At 41.6% G+C, this 15,355-nt stretch overlaps 1 protein-coding gene across 3 annotated transcripts in view; it reads left to right on the top strand.

Annotated features, from left to right (window-relative positions):
- Window positions 1-15,355, top strand: part of b4galnt3b (beta-1,4-N-acetyl-galactosaminyl transferase 3b) — a 177,148-nt gene that overhangs the window by 57,715 nt on the left and 104,078 nt on the right. For all 3 annotated transcript variants that reach the window (XR_010019183.1, XM_063057972.1, XM_063057973.1), the window contains one exon: window positions 9,157-9,263. Coding sequence is in view for 1 of the 3 variants with exons in the window: in XM_063057972.1 (XP_062914042.1) it covers window positions 9,157-9,263 (107 nt within the window). In the remaining 2 variants the exon portion in view is untranslated. The remainder of the gene's footprint in view (window positions 1-9,156; window positions 9,264-15,355) is intronic.

The following is a 15,355-nucleotide window of genomic DNA, read 5'->3' as shown; positions in this document are numbered from 1 at the left end:
AAGAGATTAACGAGGCAGCTCTTTTCTCAATCTGAAACTCTCTTTGATCTGCTGTAGTACTGATAGTGTACATCAGATTTTAGCTTCACCTTTGCAAACTGCCGGGTCAATTCTATCATATTATGATCACTGGCTTCTAAAGGTTCCTTTACCTTAAACTCATCTTAAACTACCTTAAATCTGGACCTTTACAAAACACCCAGTCCAAAATTGCCATTCCTCTAGCAGAAAAACTGCTCTTAAAAGCCATCTTGTAGGTATTCTATAGATTCTCACTCTTGGGATCCAGCACCAACCTAGTTTTCGCAATCTACTTGCATATTGAAATCTCCTATGACTATCACAATGTTGCCCTTTTTACATGCTGTTTCTATTTCCCATTCTAACTTGTAGTCCACATGAAGTTATAGTATGTAAGTGAACTGAAATTGAAATGAATTTTCACCTAAAATATTCTTAGTGAGTAAGTTGGACTCTGGAACTATATTAGGCTAAGAAAACTGTAGTGCAGTGTCTAATATTTTCCCAATCTACCTGAATATTGAAATCCCCATGACTATCATTACATTGCCCTTATCAAATGCTTTTTCTATTTCCCATTGAAATTTGTATCCCACATCCTGGCTAGTGTTTGGGGTTTGTATATAACTTAACGAGAAAGTGAGCAATATAATTATGATCATCTTCAAAAACAGAGAAATGTGACTCTGGTAACTAAAGAGAGATTTTTCTGCTATCTGCCGCAGAAAATATAACCACCAGCATCATCCAATGCTGATATGTCGAGGAACTGACTAGAGAGCAGGCTATTCTGGACTGGGTTTTGAGCAATGAGGAAGGGTTAATTAGCGATCTTGTCGTGAGAGGCCCCTTGGGTAAGAGTGACCATAATATGGTGGAATTCTTCATTAATATGGAGAGTGACATAGTTAATTCAGAAACAAAGGTTCTGAACTTAAAGAGGGGTAACTTTGAAGGTATGAGACGTGAATTAGCTAAGATAGACAAATGACACTTAAAGGATTGACGGTGGATATGCAATGGCAAGCATTTAAAGGTTGCATGGATGAACTACAACAATTGTTCATCCCAGTTTGCAAAAGAATAAATCAAGGAAGGTAGTGCACCCGTGGCTGACAAGAGAAATTAGGGATAGTATCAATTCCAAAGAAGTAGCATACAAATTAGCCAGAGAAAGTGGCTCACCTGAGGACTGGGAGAAATTCAGAGTTCAGCAGAGGAGGACAAAGGGCTTAATTAGGAAGGGGAAAAAAGATTATGAGAGAAAACTGGCAGAGAACATAAAAATGGACTGTAAAAGCTTTTATAGATATGTAAAAAGGAAAAGACTGGTAAAGACAAATGTAGGTCCCCTGCAGACAGAAACAGGTGAATTGATTATGGGGAGCAAGGACATGGCAGACCAATTGAATAATTACTTTGGTTCTGTCTTCACTAAGGAGGACATAAATAATCTTCCAGAAATAGTAGGGGACAGAGGGTCCAGTGAGATGGAGGAACTGAGTGAAATACATGTTAGTAGGGAAGTGGTGTTAGGTAAATTGAAGGGATTGAAGGCAGATAAATCCCCAGGGCCAGATGGTCTGCATCCTAGAGTGCTTAAGGAAGTAGCCCAAGAAATAGTGGATGCATTAGTGATAATTTTTCAAAACTCGTTAGATTCTGGACTAGTTCCTGAGGATTGGAGGGTGGCTAATGTAACCCCACTTTTTAAAAAAGGAGGGAGAGAGAAACCGGGGAATTATAGACCAGTTAGCCTAACGTCGGTGGTGGGGAAACTGCTGGAGTCAGTTATCAAGGATGTGATAACAGCACATTTGGAAAGCGGTGAAATGATCGGACAAAGTCAGCATGGATTTGTGAAAGGAAAATCATGTCTGACGAATCTCATAGAATTTTTTGAGGATGTAACTAGTAGAGTGGATAGGGGAGAACCAGTGGATGTGGTATATTTGGATTTTCAAAAGGCTTTTGACAAGGTCCCACACAGGAGATTAGTGTGCAAACTTAAAGCACACGGTATTGGGGGTAAGGTATTGGTGTGGGTGGAGAATTGGTTAACAGACAGGAAGCAATGAGTGGGAATAAACGGGACCTTTTCAGAATGGCAGGCGGTGACTAGTGGGGTACCGCAAGGCTCAGTGCTGGGACCCCAGTTGTTTACAATATATATTAATGACTTGGATGAGGGAATTAAATGCAGCATCTCCAAGTTTGCGGATGACACGAAGCTGGGTGGCAGTGTTAGCAGTGAGGAGGATGCTAAGAGGATGCAGGGTGACTTGGATAGGTTGGGTGAGTGGGCAAACTCATGGCAGATGCAATTTAATGTGGATAAATGTGAAGTTATCCACTTTGGTGGCAAAGATAGGAAAACAGATTATTATCTGAATGGTGGCCGATTAGGAAAAGGGGAGGTGCAACGAGACCTGGGTGTCATTATACACCAGTCATTGAAAGTGGGCATGCAGGTACAGCAGGCGGTGAAAAAGGCGAATGGTATGCTGGCATTTATAGCGAGAGGATTCGAGTACAGGAGCAGGGAGGTACTACTGCAGTTGTACAAGGCCTTGGTGAGACCACACCTGGAGTATTGTGTGCAGTTTTGGTCCCCTAATCTGAGGAAAGACATCTTTGCCATAGAGGGAGTACAAAGAAGGTTCACCAGATTGATTCCTGGGATGGCAGGACTTTCATATGAAGAAAGACTGGATGAACTGGGCTTGTACTCGTTGGAATTTAGAAGATTGAGGGGGGATCTGATTGAAACGTATAAGATCCTAAAGGGATTGGACAGGCTAGATGCAGGAAGATTGTTCCCGACGTTGGGGAAGTCCAGAACGAGGGGTTACAGTTTGAGGATAGAGGGGAAGCCTTTTAGGACCGAGATTAGGAAAAACTTCTTCACACAGAGAGTGGTGAATCTGTGGAATTCTCTGCCACAGCAAACTGTTGAGGCCAGTTCATTGGTTATGTTTAAGAGGGAGTTAGATATGGCCCTTGTGGCTACAGGGGTCAGCGGGTATGGGGGGAGGGCTGGGGCAGGGTTCTGAGTTGGATGATCAGCCATGATCATAATAAATGGCGGTGCAGGCTCGAAGGGCCGAATGGCCTACTCCTGCACCTATTTTCTATGTTTCTATGTTTCTATCCTCTACAACAGTGAATCCCAACATGGGCAGTACTGCTCCCCAAGGAGGTGGTTACATGTCCTAAGGGGGCAATAGGGGAAATAAAAGTTGTTGGGGGTGTTCAAGATTCTTGGGGGCGGGGGGCGGTAAGTGGCACACTAACTTGAGGCACGAGACCTGACCAACCGTTAGTAGAGCAGGCACTTCCAAAGAAAAAAGGATGAGGCACTGGAACGCAGGAAAAACCTTAGTTCTGCAGGCGGTGAGCACACATCACCACAACGCATCTGAAACTCGACAATCTTGTCTGACCTTACCAACCAAACAGACATTATTGGGGATGCATAAATTAGCAACCAGGCTGCCCAGCAGTTCCCCTTGACTTCCAGCACGGAACGAGTTCATGCAATTTAACTGTTGGTAAGTCAAGTACACCCTCTCAACTTTCTCTACAGATCTACGGAAAACAGGTCACCCAACGATACAACCCTGGCCAGAACAAAACAGTGAGATAGAGCCAATCAGTGAATTGGCTGATCACGAGGATTCCTCTTGAGCTGTTCAAAACGAACTCTGCTTCATATGCTGGATAAATACGTACGGCACGATTTCTATGAGACTGAAGGTGGCAAAGCATTGAATTCTAATCATGCTAAGAAACAAACTACAGAATGTATGTCTACAATGTTACATACCTGGAGCCTGGTTTTAGTCTGTTCCCATCAGATTTAATTTGTAATACTGTACTGTCTGATGAAGCCATGAAACCATCAAGATTGCAGGAACACTTTTGTAAAAGACACCCTGAAAAGGTGAATTATGGTATTACTCAGCTCCAGAAGATGAAAGAAGCATCTGAAAAGCATTGCACACTTGTCATTTGCTAAGAAAGCTAAAAATGATCTTGATAGTAGTCACAGTGCTTCTTATAACATTTCCAAAATGATAGCAAAGTGTGGAAAATCTGATACAATTAGTGAGAGATTAATAATGCCTGCTGTATCAGAACTGCTCACCACTGTTCTCAAAATGGATACCAGTATTTCAAAATCAATTCCTATAAGTAAAAACTGTAGCTCATCATATTAACTCAATGAAGGTGCTGAGTCATCATAGTGACGCAATGAAGACGCTGAATATCAACTGTTCCAAGAATTACCCCTTGTAATAATGAACAGGGAGACACCGAGGGAATCTGTAATTACCGACAAATACCTTTATTGTCTTAACAGAAGAACCCATGAACTTACACAACCAATACTTGTGGGTGCACCTACTAAGTTTTCTTGACCTACATTGAACAATCAAAGAACAGAAAAGATATCACCATTTAAAAAGGAGTGTCTGCGGCTGGCCACATGTTCCTCGTATTCTACAGAGTTACCACTACCAACGCACTTGAAGAACCTGCTTTTATATTCATTCTTTACCAATTCAAATATTGCATTCTAGTGTCATTGGCTGTAGGTCATGTGACTGACAGTTAACTTTTTATTGGCGCTGCTCCAGGCTAGCATCCATTTATTGCCCTCTTCCCAGCAAGTGTACTGACGTGTAGACTGGCAGACTGAGAACCAGGCATCCGCCTCAGAGAGTGTGAAAAATTCAGATGAAGATGTGGAAAATTATCATGATTAATAGGTTATGAAAGTATGGAAAGCAGTCTTTGATTAAATATATTTATTTTACAACCAAGTGGGGCTTGGTTATGGCTGTGTGGAACCCCACATTTGAATTATTGTACTGTAGTTCTATATGCTATGACATAAGCTTAAGATTGTTTTGAATTGATACAACAACATGGAAAATATCATGACGTTGATAAAACCCCAGAAATCTCTCCAAATGAGGTTTTTTACCTTTTGGTGGGGAGGGGTAGCATTTTCTGCTGTACTGTCTGTCTGTGTCTTGTTTTACGGCGGTTGGCATCCAGCTTAATGGTGCATTACCGCCACCCTCTGCTCCAGAATGTGCACTAGACATACATTCTAAATCCCTTCACCCAATCTCTCTCACACACACACACACACACACACACACACACACACACACACACACACCCCTACACTTCACCCTCCCATCTTTGACCATCCTAGTATCCTATTCCTGTTTATTCGTCATATTCTATAAAAAACCCCTGTACCCCTTTCTGCTGTACTGATGTTAATGTGGAATATATACAAAAAGTGATTACTTATTTGAAGTAATAAAGCTACCACTGGTTCAATGCTATCACATATTTTCTAACTATAGAGATGTATACCTTGCCAAAAATCACTATGAGCATTATTCCCCTCAGATGGTACAAACCAACCCTACTGGCTCACTGCCTAAATCAGTAATTTATGGCTCTTTGTTTTCAATCAGCCACCAGCTTGAATCACACAGAACAGATAGAAACCCCAACAGTCACAAACCTGCAGGTTATATCCAATCAAGGAAGACCTCACAAATAACTTTTTATTTGGAAATGATCCCTAGTTCAGCAGATTACCTGTGGCATCATTGTGTCCATATTTTCAATCACTAAATTTTATTGCAACACCAACAAATTACATTACCAGTTGCCGATTACATTTTGGCTGTTTATCCCAGCCACCCCCCAACCTTCATCACCATCCCCCCCCTTCCACCTCTCATCCTCTTCCTCATCCTCTCCCCTCCACCCCTCTATCCCCCTCCACCCCTCTCTCTCCCCCACCAACCAACTGAATAGTAGTACATACACAGACAGAGCATTCCTATTTTAACAGAAGATCTTTTATGTCAGATATCAAATTTGTCCACATTAAGACTGTGTTTGGTCGTGCATCATTTACTCTTGCTGATGAAAGTTCCAGGTAAGAAATGTCCAAAAAGCTCTGAAGCCAGTGAGTATTTGAAATATCACGGGGAGGTTTCCAACGCTGGACTACAATCTTCTTAGCTGCAGTCAGGCTGCCAGCCAGACTTCGCGTGTTTTTTTTTCCGTCAGGGAAAGGTGGGAGTCATCATTTAGAAGATGTACAGTGGGGTCCATTGGTAATTGTACCCCCATTAGTTCTGTAAGAGTACTGATAACCCCCGACAAACCAAAAACCCCTGGACACTCCCATACAACATGTATAAAAGAGCCAGTGGTTCCATGGGGGCAAAATGAGCAATATGGGTCAGAAACCAGTCCCATTTGATGTCTAATTCTCGGTGTTAAATGTGCTCAATGACAACATTTCAAGTGTATATACCGATGATTTGGGTTTTTCGAAGCACTGGCGGCATTATCCCAAATCGTATTCCAGTCGCATCGTGTCCCAATTCAGATATGTCCCTATCCCAGGCTTTCATTCCTGATGTGGGCAAATATTTCTGGGGGTTTGATTTATCATGGATATATGACACTATCTGTCCTGGAGCACTCTGTATCCAACTTAAAATGGGATGGTCCTTTAAATCTGACCCCCAGGGTATCCCGTAGGCTTTACAAGCTGATCTTACTCTAAAGTAGAAGAAAAGAGAGTGTTTATCAATATTATATCAAGATACCAGTTCTTGAAAGCAAGGATAGTACTTGCCCCATTAATATCTTGAAGAATAGTAACACCTTTCTCCTCCCAAGTTCTGTTAGTGAATGGTGCCCCCCCCCGATAGAAAACGATTATTGTTCCATAATGGAGATGATTTGCACCATATGCTTTTAAATTTTAGGAACTTTGCTGCTGCTCTAAACACTTGTAGCATATGGGTTAAAATTGGACCGTAATACAAATCACATTTTTTGGTAGACATACCTATAAGGAGAAAGTCCTTCAACCTTATTGGTGCTATTAGCTCTTGTTCTATATTTTTCCATGACGAAACTTTATCCTCCTCCATCCAATAGCCAAGACTTTTTAATATAAATGCCCAGTGATACAACTTAAAATTTGGACATGCCAATCCCCCATCCGACTTTATGAATTGTAGAGCTGACCACTTTATATTGGGTCGTTTACCGTTTCAAACATAGTATCGTAGTAAGGAGTCCAGTTTTTGCCAATATCCTGCTGGAGGTGCAAGTGGGATCATTGAGCTGATAAAATTAATGCGGGGTAAGATGTTCATTTTAATGACCGATATACGGGCTGGGACTGATGCTGGCAGGTGTCTCCATCTATTAATATCTTCTCTTTTTTTTCAAAATTAAAGAGTAATTTGTTTTAGCCACAGATGATAGGGAAGTATTAACTTTAATACCTAAATAGAGGACCTCATTTGCAACCTTAATCTGGGGAGGGAGAGACATCTTACTTTTACCTGTATTAATTAGCATCAGTGCTGATTTTGACAAATTAACTTTGTATCCTGAAAGAAATCCAAATTGCTCCAGTCTTTGTAAAACCTAGGGGAGAGTTTGTTGATCATTTGCCATATAAGCTAGTGTGTCGTCCGCGTAAAGTGATATTGAATGTGATGTTGTACCTATTGTAATAGGGGAGATCTGAGGAGAATTTCTAATTAAATATACACGTGGTTCAATAGATATAGTAAAAATTAAAGGAGACAAAGGGTCCCCTTGTCGTGTGCCCCGTCCTATGTACCCCTGGCCCTGGACTCCTGAGGCTGAGAGCGTGGAACTGCCCCAGTGCAAAGCTTTTCCACTTAAAAAAAACTCTCATGCACATGTCTGCTGTCGTTGTTGGATATGACAGACTACCACCAGACTCCAAGAGAAGTGCAAGGTACATTGCCTTTCTCTTTGTCATTGAAGCATTTGGCAACTAATTAAGCTGAATCATGGAGTGTATTCCTTAGATTTGGCTCCCAGGAGAAATTGATCTGTATTTTGTATTCCCTTTATGATAGCATGCAAGCTGTGAGCCTAACCATTGAATCCATAACAAAAGCTGACATGAAATAAGATTGCATCTGTACCCCAGCACTTTTCTTAATCCTCTTCATTGCAAGTCTGCACCTCACCATTGGAGTGGGACTAATGTACAAAACTAATGGACAATCAATAATCCTCGAGCCCCAATTATTAACTGCAATATGGAGACAGTATTTGCATGCATTCAGTGCCTGAATTCTAACTTGTTATCAAATGGATGACAACTCTCCCACCGTAAAGGCATGGGAGAGTTATCTCCAACTCTGACCCCACAAAACCCGCTGGCAAAAATAAATGAGCTTATGTCATCGTACTTTCTGAACCCTGCGTCCACAGCATTTGAAGCCAAATAAGGCCCGGTTACTTCACCTGTACACGCTAGGCCCCTGAACCAGACAGACTGTCCTGAGCTCTTTCATGGAAAGAGATTACCTGGTGATGAGAGGAAATGATTCAAGGATGTCTTCAAACCTGCTTAAAATGAAGCACAATCCTCATTGACTCCTAGGAATCCCTGCCTTGCGACCAAATTGTAGAAAAAAAACATTTAGGTAAGTCTTGGGAGCTTCCATTTCATGTGTCAGGAAGCTCAATCTCTCCAATGGAAGGATTACATCACCCAACTTTTCCAGCATTTCTTGCACTATCTTTGGTCCAATCTGTACGTACCATAATGGTCTTAGTACCCATAGAGCTATAGTGAAATTTGCCCTCATTCTGATGACGTGCTTACGAAGAAGACAACAATTTCCTACACGTATGTTACTACAGTTGACTGTGGCAAGGTGATCGATCAAAAAAAAGATAACTAAGAGGTTATAATTGGTTAATATGTTGTATATAAATATTGAATTTAGGTTTTTCCATGACAGAAGTAGATTTCTGTTAGAGAAAAATGTTCTTTCTTCAGTGATCAATGTTTAAAATATCAAGCATGCTAATTAGATGGAAGAACATTGTGATATTCATATTTATAAAGTAATAATATGATAGGATGTTTAATGGGGCAAATACAATTTTCCTAACTTGATTCTTTACATATTTATTGGTGAACAGCAGTTTCATATTCTGTCCCTGAAGAAGGAACATTATTAATTTCTTGATACTTGCCACTTTTGCCGGTTTGTAATGCATATTGATTTGCATTTGTCTTCTTAGAATTCAGTAACTGGAGGGAGCAGTCTTATAAACGAAGGAACAAAGTGCCTGGTGTTAATCGGGACTTGGAGTACTATAACCAAAGAAAGGACGATGCAGTAAATGAGGTAATCCTGTGGTAATTAATTATTTTTGTTGTTGAGTTTATTTAAATTTTTTTTACAGCTGCTATACCCTTTATTTAAATTTTTTTTACAGCTGCTATACCCTCTACAGAAATTAAATTGAATGTAGCCAGATAAGAGTGTGTCTCCAAGGTGCTTGTGTTTCTGCCTGCTCTGAGGTTACACTGAAAACTCTTTCATTACGCTGTTGATATCTCTAAAGGATGCGGAACTAATTTGTTTGTCTTTCAGCTTTGTATGTTAAAATCAGCAGATGAAACATTTGTTTGTTCTTTTCCCTGGTTGGAAAATTCATTAGAAGTTTCTGTCTGGTGTCTTGAATTCTATCTGTTTATGGCTTTGAATGAAAATATTTCTTTGGGTTTCCATTATGAGCTGATGGGTGATTAACTAGAAAGAACCTTCTATTTTGTTTTTTTTTGCTGGCTGAAGAGCTGCTGTAGCCCTGTTGTATCACATCCGAAGTGCTGAGCTCAAGTATTATTGTAGACACTGTGTGGATCACACAGCCTGTATCCTCATCAATATCTACATGTACATTTTACAGGTGCAGGAGCCAGCTGCTTGTTATCTCAGCTTCCCTTCCTTTACCTTGGGGGACTTGTATCCTCTCATTGGCATTGCAACTTTGGTGATGTAATTCTGCAGAGATTGACTCTTAAACTACATAATCCATTGAACAACATGAAATGGAAAGTCGGTGCTAACATCGCTGGGAATTAATTCAAAGATTAATTTTTCCCCTGTAATGAATTTCTTCTTTAGATTGGTAAAACAGCAATTCAAACAATAACTTAAGAAATGGGAATATTACTCACCAAATTTATAATTGAGATTAAAGTCTTTAAATGATTTCTTGCTTGGGTACCATAAGGGTCCTTAGAATACAACATGAGTTTCCAGCTTTAAAATTTCTTTCTTTAATAAGCTACAGTGCTCAGTTGTGCAGCTTTGGGAAGTGGAATTAGAGAAAATAAAACTGCCCCCTTTACTGTTTTGAATATACGAGGGGTGATTGATAAGGTCGTGGCCTAAGGTAGGAGGAGTCAATTTTAGAAAACCTAGCACATTTATTTTTCAACATAGTCCCTTCCTACATAGTCCTGACGAAGGGTCTCGGTCTGAAACGTCGACTGCGCCTCTTCCTAGAGATGCTGCCTGGCCTGCTGCGTTCACCAGCAACTTTGATGTGTGTTGCTTGAATTTCCAGCATCTGCAGAATTCCTGTTGTTTCCCTTCCTACATTTACACACTTAGTCCAGCGGTCGTGGAGCATATGAATCTTGGACCTCAAGATGAGTTATACAGCTCTCGTTACGTGCACATGCAGTTCAACTCTTTGAGTGATTATGCAGAAAGTTTGAAGTTAATAACTCAGGGGTAATTGATAAGTTCATGGCCTAAGGTAGAAGGAGATGAGTTATTAACTTCAAACTTTCTGCATAATCACTCAAAGAATTGATGTGCATGTAACGAGAGCTGTATAACTCATCTCCTTCTACCTTAGGCCACAAACTTATCAATCACCCCTGCTGTGGACACTTTCTGGAGGTCCAAGATCTGTATGCTCCACAACCGCTGGACTAAGTGTGTAAATGTAGGAGGGGACTATGTTGAAAAATAAATGTGCTAGGTTTTCTAAAATTGACAACTCCTACCTTAGGCCACAAACTTATCAATCACCCCTGGTATTCTGTTTATGCATTTTGCTATGGGGGAGGGATCTGTTGTACATGCTGACATATCTGACATTGTCAGGGTGTTCAACTGTCAGTGCATCTTGTTCCTTTCATTTTTCCTGGCCTCCTGGTCCCCCTCCCCCTCAGTCTCTCTTTTCCCCCACTGTCACACCAGCCTCCCTCTTCTCTACCCTCTCCCAACTTCTTCTCTAAAAATCCCCCATTACCAAGCCAACTGGCTTCTCACGACCCATTCTTGCTCACATCTCTCTCCAGCCCATCTGCTACCTGCCTCTCTGAGCCCATCCTCACCCCTCTAGTTGTTTTGCCCATTCCCCACTGTCCACCTCTCCTGATCCATCCACATCTCAAGATCCCTCCCTGTCAATTAATGCAAAAGTAATTAATTAGAATGGCAGCATGAAGTGTCTCGGCCAAAAATGTTGGCTCTTTGTTCCTTTTCATAGATGCTGCCTGACCTGCTGAGTTCCACCAGCGTTTTGTGTGTGTGTGTGTTTGTGTTTTTTACTCTGGATTTCCAGCATCTGCAGAATCTCTTGTGTTTAGAATTAGAATGACACGAGGGATAAGAGAGTCAGCTGTGTGAAGAAAGGGGAAACCTGTGATGGTTCTAAAGAAGAGAAAATCGTGTAAAAGTCTTCAAAATGATGAACAGTTTTAATGATTAAATTGAGGGTGTTTGTTTCTCAGTTACAATGTAGTCAAAAGTACATATTTGAGGTGATTAGCAAAAGCCAGAGGTAAAATGAGCAAATTTATTTTATACAGTGGGCTGCGTTCCACTGCCCAAAATGGAAGTGGTTTCAGCAGTTTTGTATGTGGGGAATTACGTACATTTTTGAAGGATTTAGGTCTCTGGGGGAAGGGCAGGAGAAGGGGATACATTGGAAGCCACTAAAGACATGGCACAGGCATGGTTGGCAGGATGGCCTTCAGTACTGATTAATTTTGCATAAATCTCCCAAGTAATTCCACAGCCAGCTAGAAGCAAACTGAGCATCTTGGCTGAAAATAAATTGCAACTTTTTTTCTGCCTCAGCAGAGAACCTTGTACTTTTTTTCTATTTTTGGTTCTATTGACTTGAATTTTCCACATTTGTGGTTCCAGGCATGTGCTTTGCTGGGAAGAAATTCCACATGCCACATGGATCCACTGTGACTTTGCCCATTGTGGTTAGTGTCAGTCATTAAATTTTTTGAAATATATTCCCTGTCCATAGCCACCTTTGGTGTGTGAAATAAGTAAGCAGATTCATGTTTATTTTTTCTAAATACTCCAACAACCAGTCTTTAGAGATTTGGCTCCCTATTTCTAAAGTGCAAACACTGGGAAATATTTTTCCTATCAAAACATTAGAATATATTTGGCCACGTATGTTTGCCCAATGAAAAATCATATCCATTAAAGAAATGATTGGTGTAATAGGATTATTGGTTAGATATTGTACTGGAATAAATCCAGTATGAAATCACAAGGTCAAGCCATAGATATTTAAGTACAAAAGGAGGCCATTCAGCCCATCATATCTGCCAAGTTATGCAAAAGATGATTCAATTTAGTCCCATCCTATGAATTTTATTCAATAGTCTGGGGACTATTTCTTGTTGCATTATCCCTCTTTTCCTTTTATGCTGTCTTTGACTTCCTTCATCAGCCAAGGTTACATTAGTCTCCCTTTAGGGTGCATATTCATCTTTGGGAATTATCTTTCCTGCACCTTCCGAATTGCTCCCATATACTACACACCTTGCTGTTCTGCCATCATCCCTGCTAGTGACCCCTTCCAGTCAACTTTGGTTAGCTTTTCTCTCATGCCTCTGTAATTCCCTTTACTCCACTGTAATACTGATACATCAGATTTTAACTTCCTCTTCACAGACTGCAGTGTGAATATTATGATCACTGCCTTCTAAGTGTTCCTTTACCATAAGCTCCTTAATCAAATCTGGTTCATTACAAAACACCCAATCCAGTATTACCTTTCTCCTAGATGGCTCATCCACAAGCTGCTCACGTACGCATTCTATAGATTCCTTCTCTTGGGATCCAGCACCAATCTGATTTTCCCAATCTACCTGCATATTTAAATACCCCATGACTATTGTAATATTGTCCTTTTTGCATGACTTTTCTATCTCATTGTAGTTTGTACCCCTCATCCTGGCTACTCTTCAGAGGCCTGTATGCAAATCCCATCAGGGTCTTTTTACTCTTGCAGTTTCTTAACTCCACCCTCAAGGATTCTACATCTTCTCATCCTATGTCACCTCTTTCTAAGTATTTGATTTCATTTTTTTTATCCATAGAGCCACCCCACCCCTTCCGTTTACCGGCCTGTTCTTTTGATACAATGTATATCCTTAGATATTAAGCTCCCAATTTTGATGATGTTTTAGCTGCAAGTCAATGATGCCCACAACATCATATCTGCCAATGTCTAATTGCACTACAAGAGCATCTCCTTTATTACTTATACTTTCAAACAGAACACCCTTTCTCCTGTACTCATCACCCTTTTCAGTTTTGTCCCCCTGTTACACTGCAACTCATCCCACTGACTGCAGTTTTACCCTGCCATCTGCCTGTCCTTCCTCACAGTCTCACTACTCACTACATCTACTTGCATCCCAACTGCCTCAACTTCAGCACTAATACTCTGGTTCTCATCCTCTGGCCGAACTAGATTAAACCCTCCCCAACAGCTCTAGCAAGCCTGCGGCTGAACATATTGGTCCCCCTCAGGTTCAGGTGTAACCTACCCTTTTTATAAGATCATACCTTCCCCAGAAGAGATGCCAATGATCCAGCACCCTGTACCAATTCCTCAGCCACACATTCATCTACCAGATCATCCTATTCTTAAACTCACTTGCATATGGCATAGGCAACATCCAGAGATTGCTATCTTGGAGATCCTGTTTTTCAGTTTTCTACCTAACTCCCTAAATTCTCTCTTTAGGACCTCCTCCCTTTTCCTACCCTTATCATTAGTGCCACTATGTACCAAGACTTCTGGCTGCTCATCCTCTCCCTTTAGAATGTCGTGGACCCGATCGGAGACATCCCTGACCCTGGCACCTGGGAGGCAACAAACCATCCAGGTGTCTCTTTTACATGCACAGAATCTCCTCTCTGCTTCTCTAATTATGGAATTGCCTGTCACTACTGCACTCCTCTTCTTCCGCTCTCCTGTCTCGCCACAGCGCCAGACTCAGTGCCAGAGATCTGACCACTCTACCTTTCACGCTGTCCCGCAGCATTACCCAAAGCACTGCACCTGTAGTTGAGGGGAACCGCCACAGGAGTACTCTACACTGGCTGCCTATTCCCTTTCCCCCTCCTGACAGTCACCCATTTACCTGTGTCCTGCACCTTGGATGTAACTACCTTTCTGTATGTACAATCAATCAACACCTCAGCCTCCTGAATGATCTGGAGTTCGTCCAGCAGCTGCTCTAATTCCTTAACAGGGTTGGAAAGAAGCTACAGCTGAATGAACTTCTTGCTGGTGTAGTTGTCAGGGACACTGGAGGTTTCCCTGCCTTTCCACATGCCTTAAGTTGAGCATTCCACTATCCTGCCTGGCATCCCCACTGCTCTAACTGCAAGAAGAAAGAAAGAAAAATTAAATGGAGGAAAAAAAGCTTTCTACAGCCTTCGCCTCTCCTCACAAAAACCTCTATGAACCAAAGCCTGAACTGCCCACTCTAACAATGACCCACTCACACAATGGCCCCTCCATTAAACCTAACTTCTTTTTACTGTCCTATGCCTGGTGCCTAATTGTGCACAATTCAAAGTCTCCTTGGAAACTTTACTGTGCAGGTGCTTCGGCGATGATTGTAGGGCCAGGGAGATGGCATCCGTGTAGACCTGTTTCAGTGGCAGGTGAATTACAGTGGGTTGTGGTTGCCTGGAAAGCTAGAATTAGTATGTGCCATGACCAGCTTCTTGAAGCACCTCGTGATGGAGGATGCCAGAGCCACTGGACCCTGATCGTTATTGTACATAATCATGTTTTTTTTTGGTAATAGTGGCCTACTTAAGGCAGGTGGGAATCACAGATTAAAGCAGGGAGAGATTGAAATTGTCTACCTATTCCCCCCCACCAGCTGATCTGCACAGGATCTGAGGAGCCAGAACCATCATCTGGGCTCAATGTTTTCCTGTGGGTTCAGGTGCATGGAAGGCTCTTAGGACGGGCGGTTTCATTCCAATCTCTTTCTTTTCAAAACATGCACAAACTGTGTTAAACTTGATGGGAAGAGATGCGCCTTTGTCAGTGATGCAGCCTGACATTGTTTCGTAGCCCATTATAGCACAATGGGTGGCTGGTCTAGGACTTGATTTTGGACTGGTACTGGGGGTGGTGG

This window comes from Mobula hypostoma, chromosome 9 (assembly GCF_963921235.1).
Source record: "Mobula hypostoma chromosome 9, sMobHyp1.1, whole genome shotgun sequence".
Taxonomy (NCBI): Eukaryota; Metazoa; Chordata; class Chondrichthyes; order Myliobatiformes; family Myliobatidae; genus Mobula; species Mobula hypostoma.
Note: the sequence above shows the minus strand (reverse complement) of the source record. Positions and strands in the feature narration are given on the sequence as shown.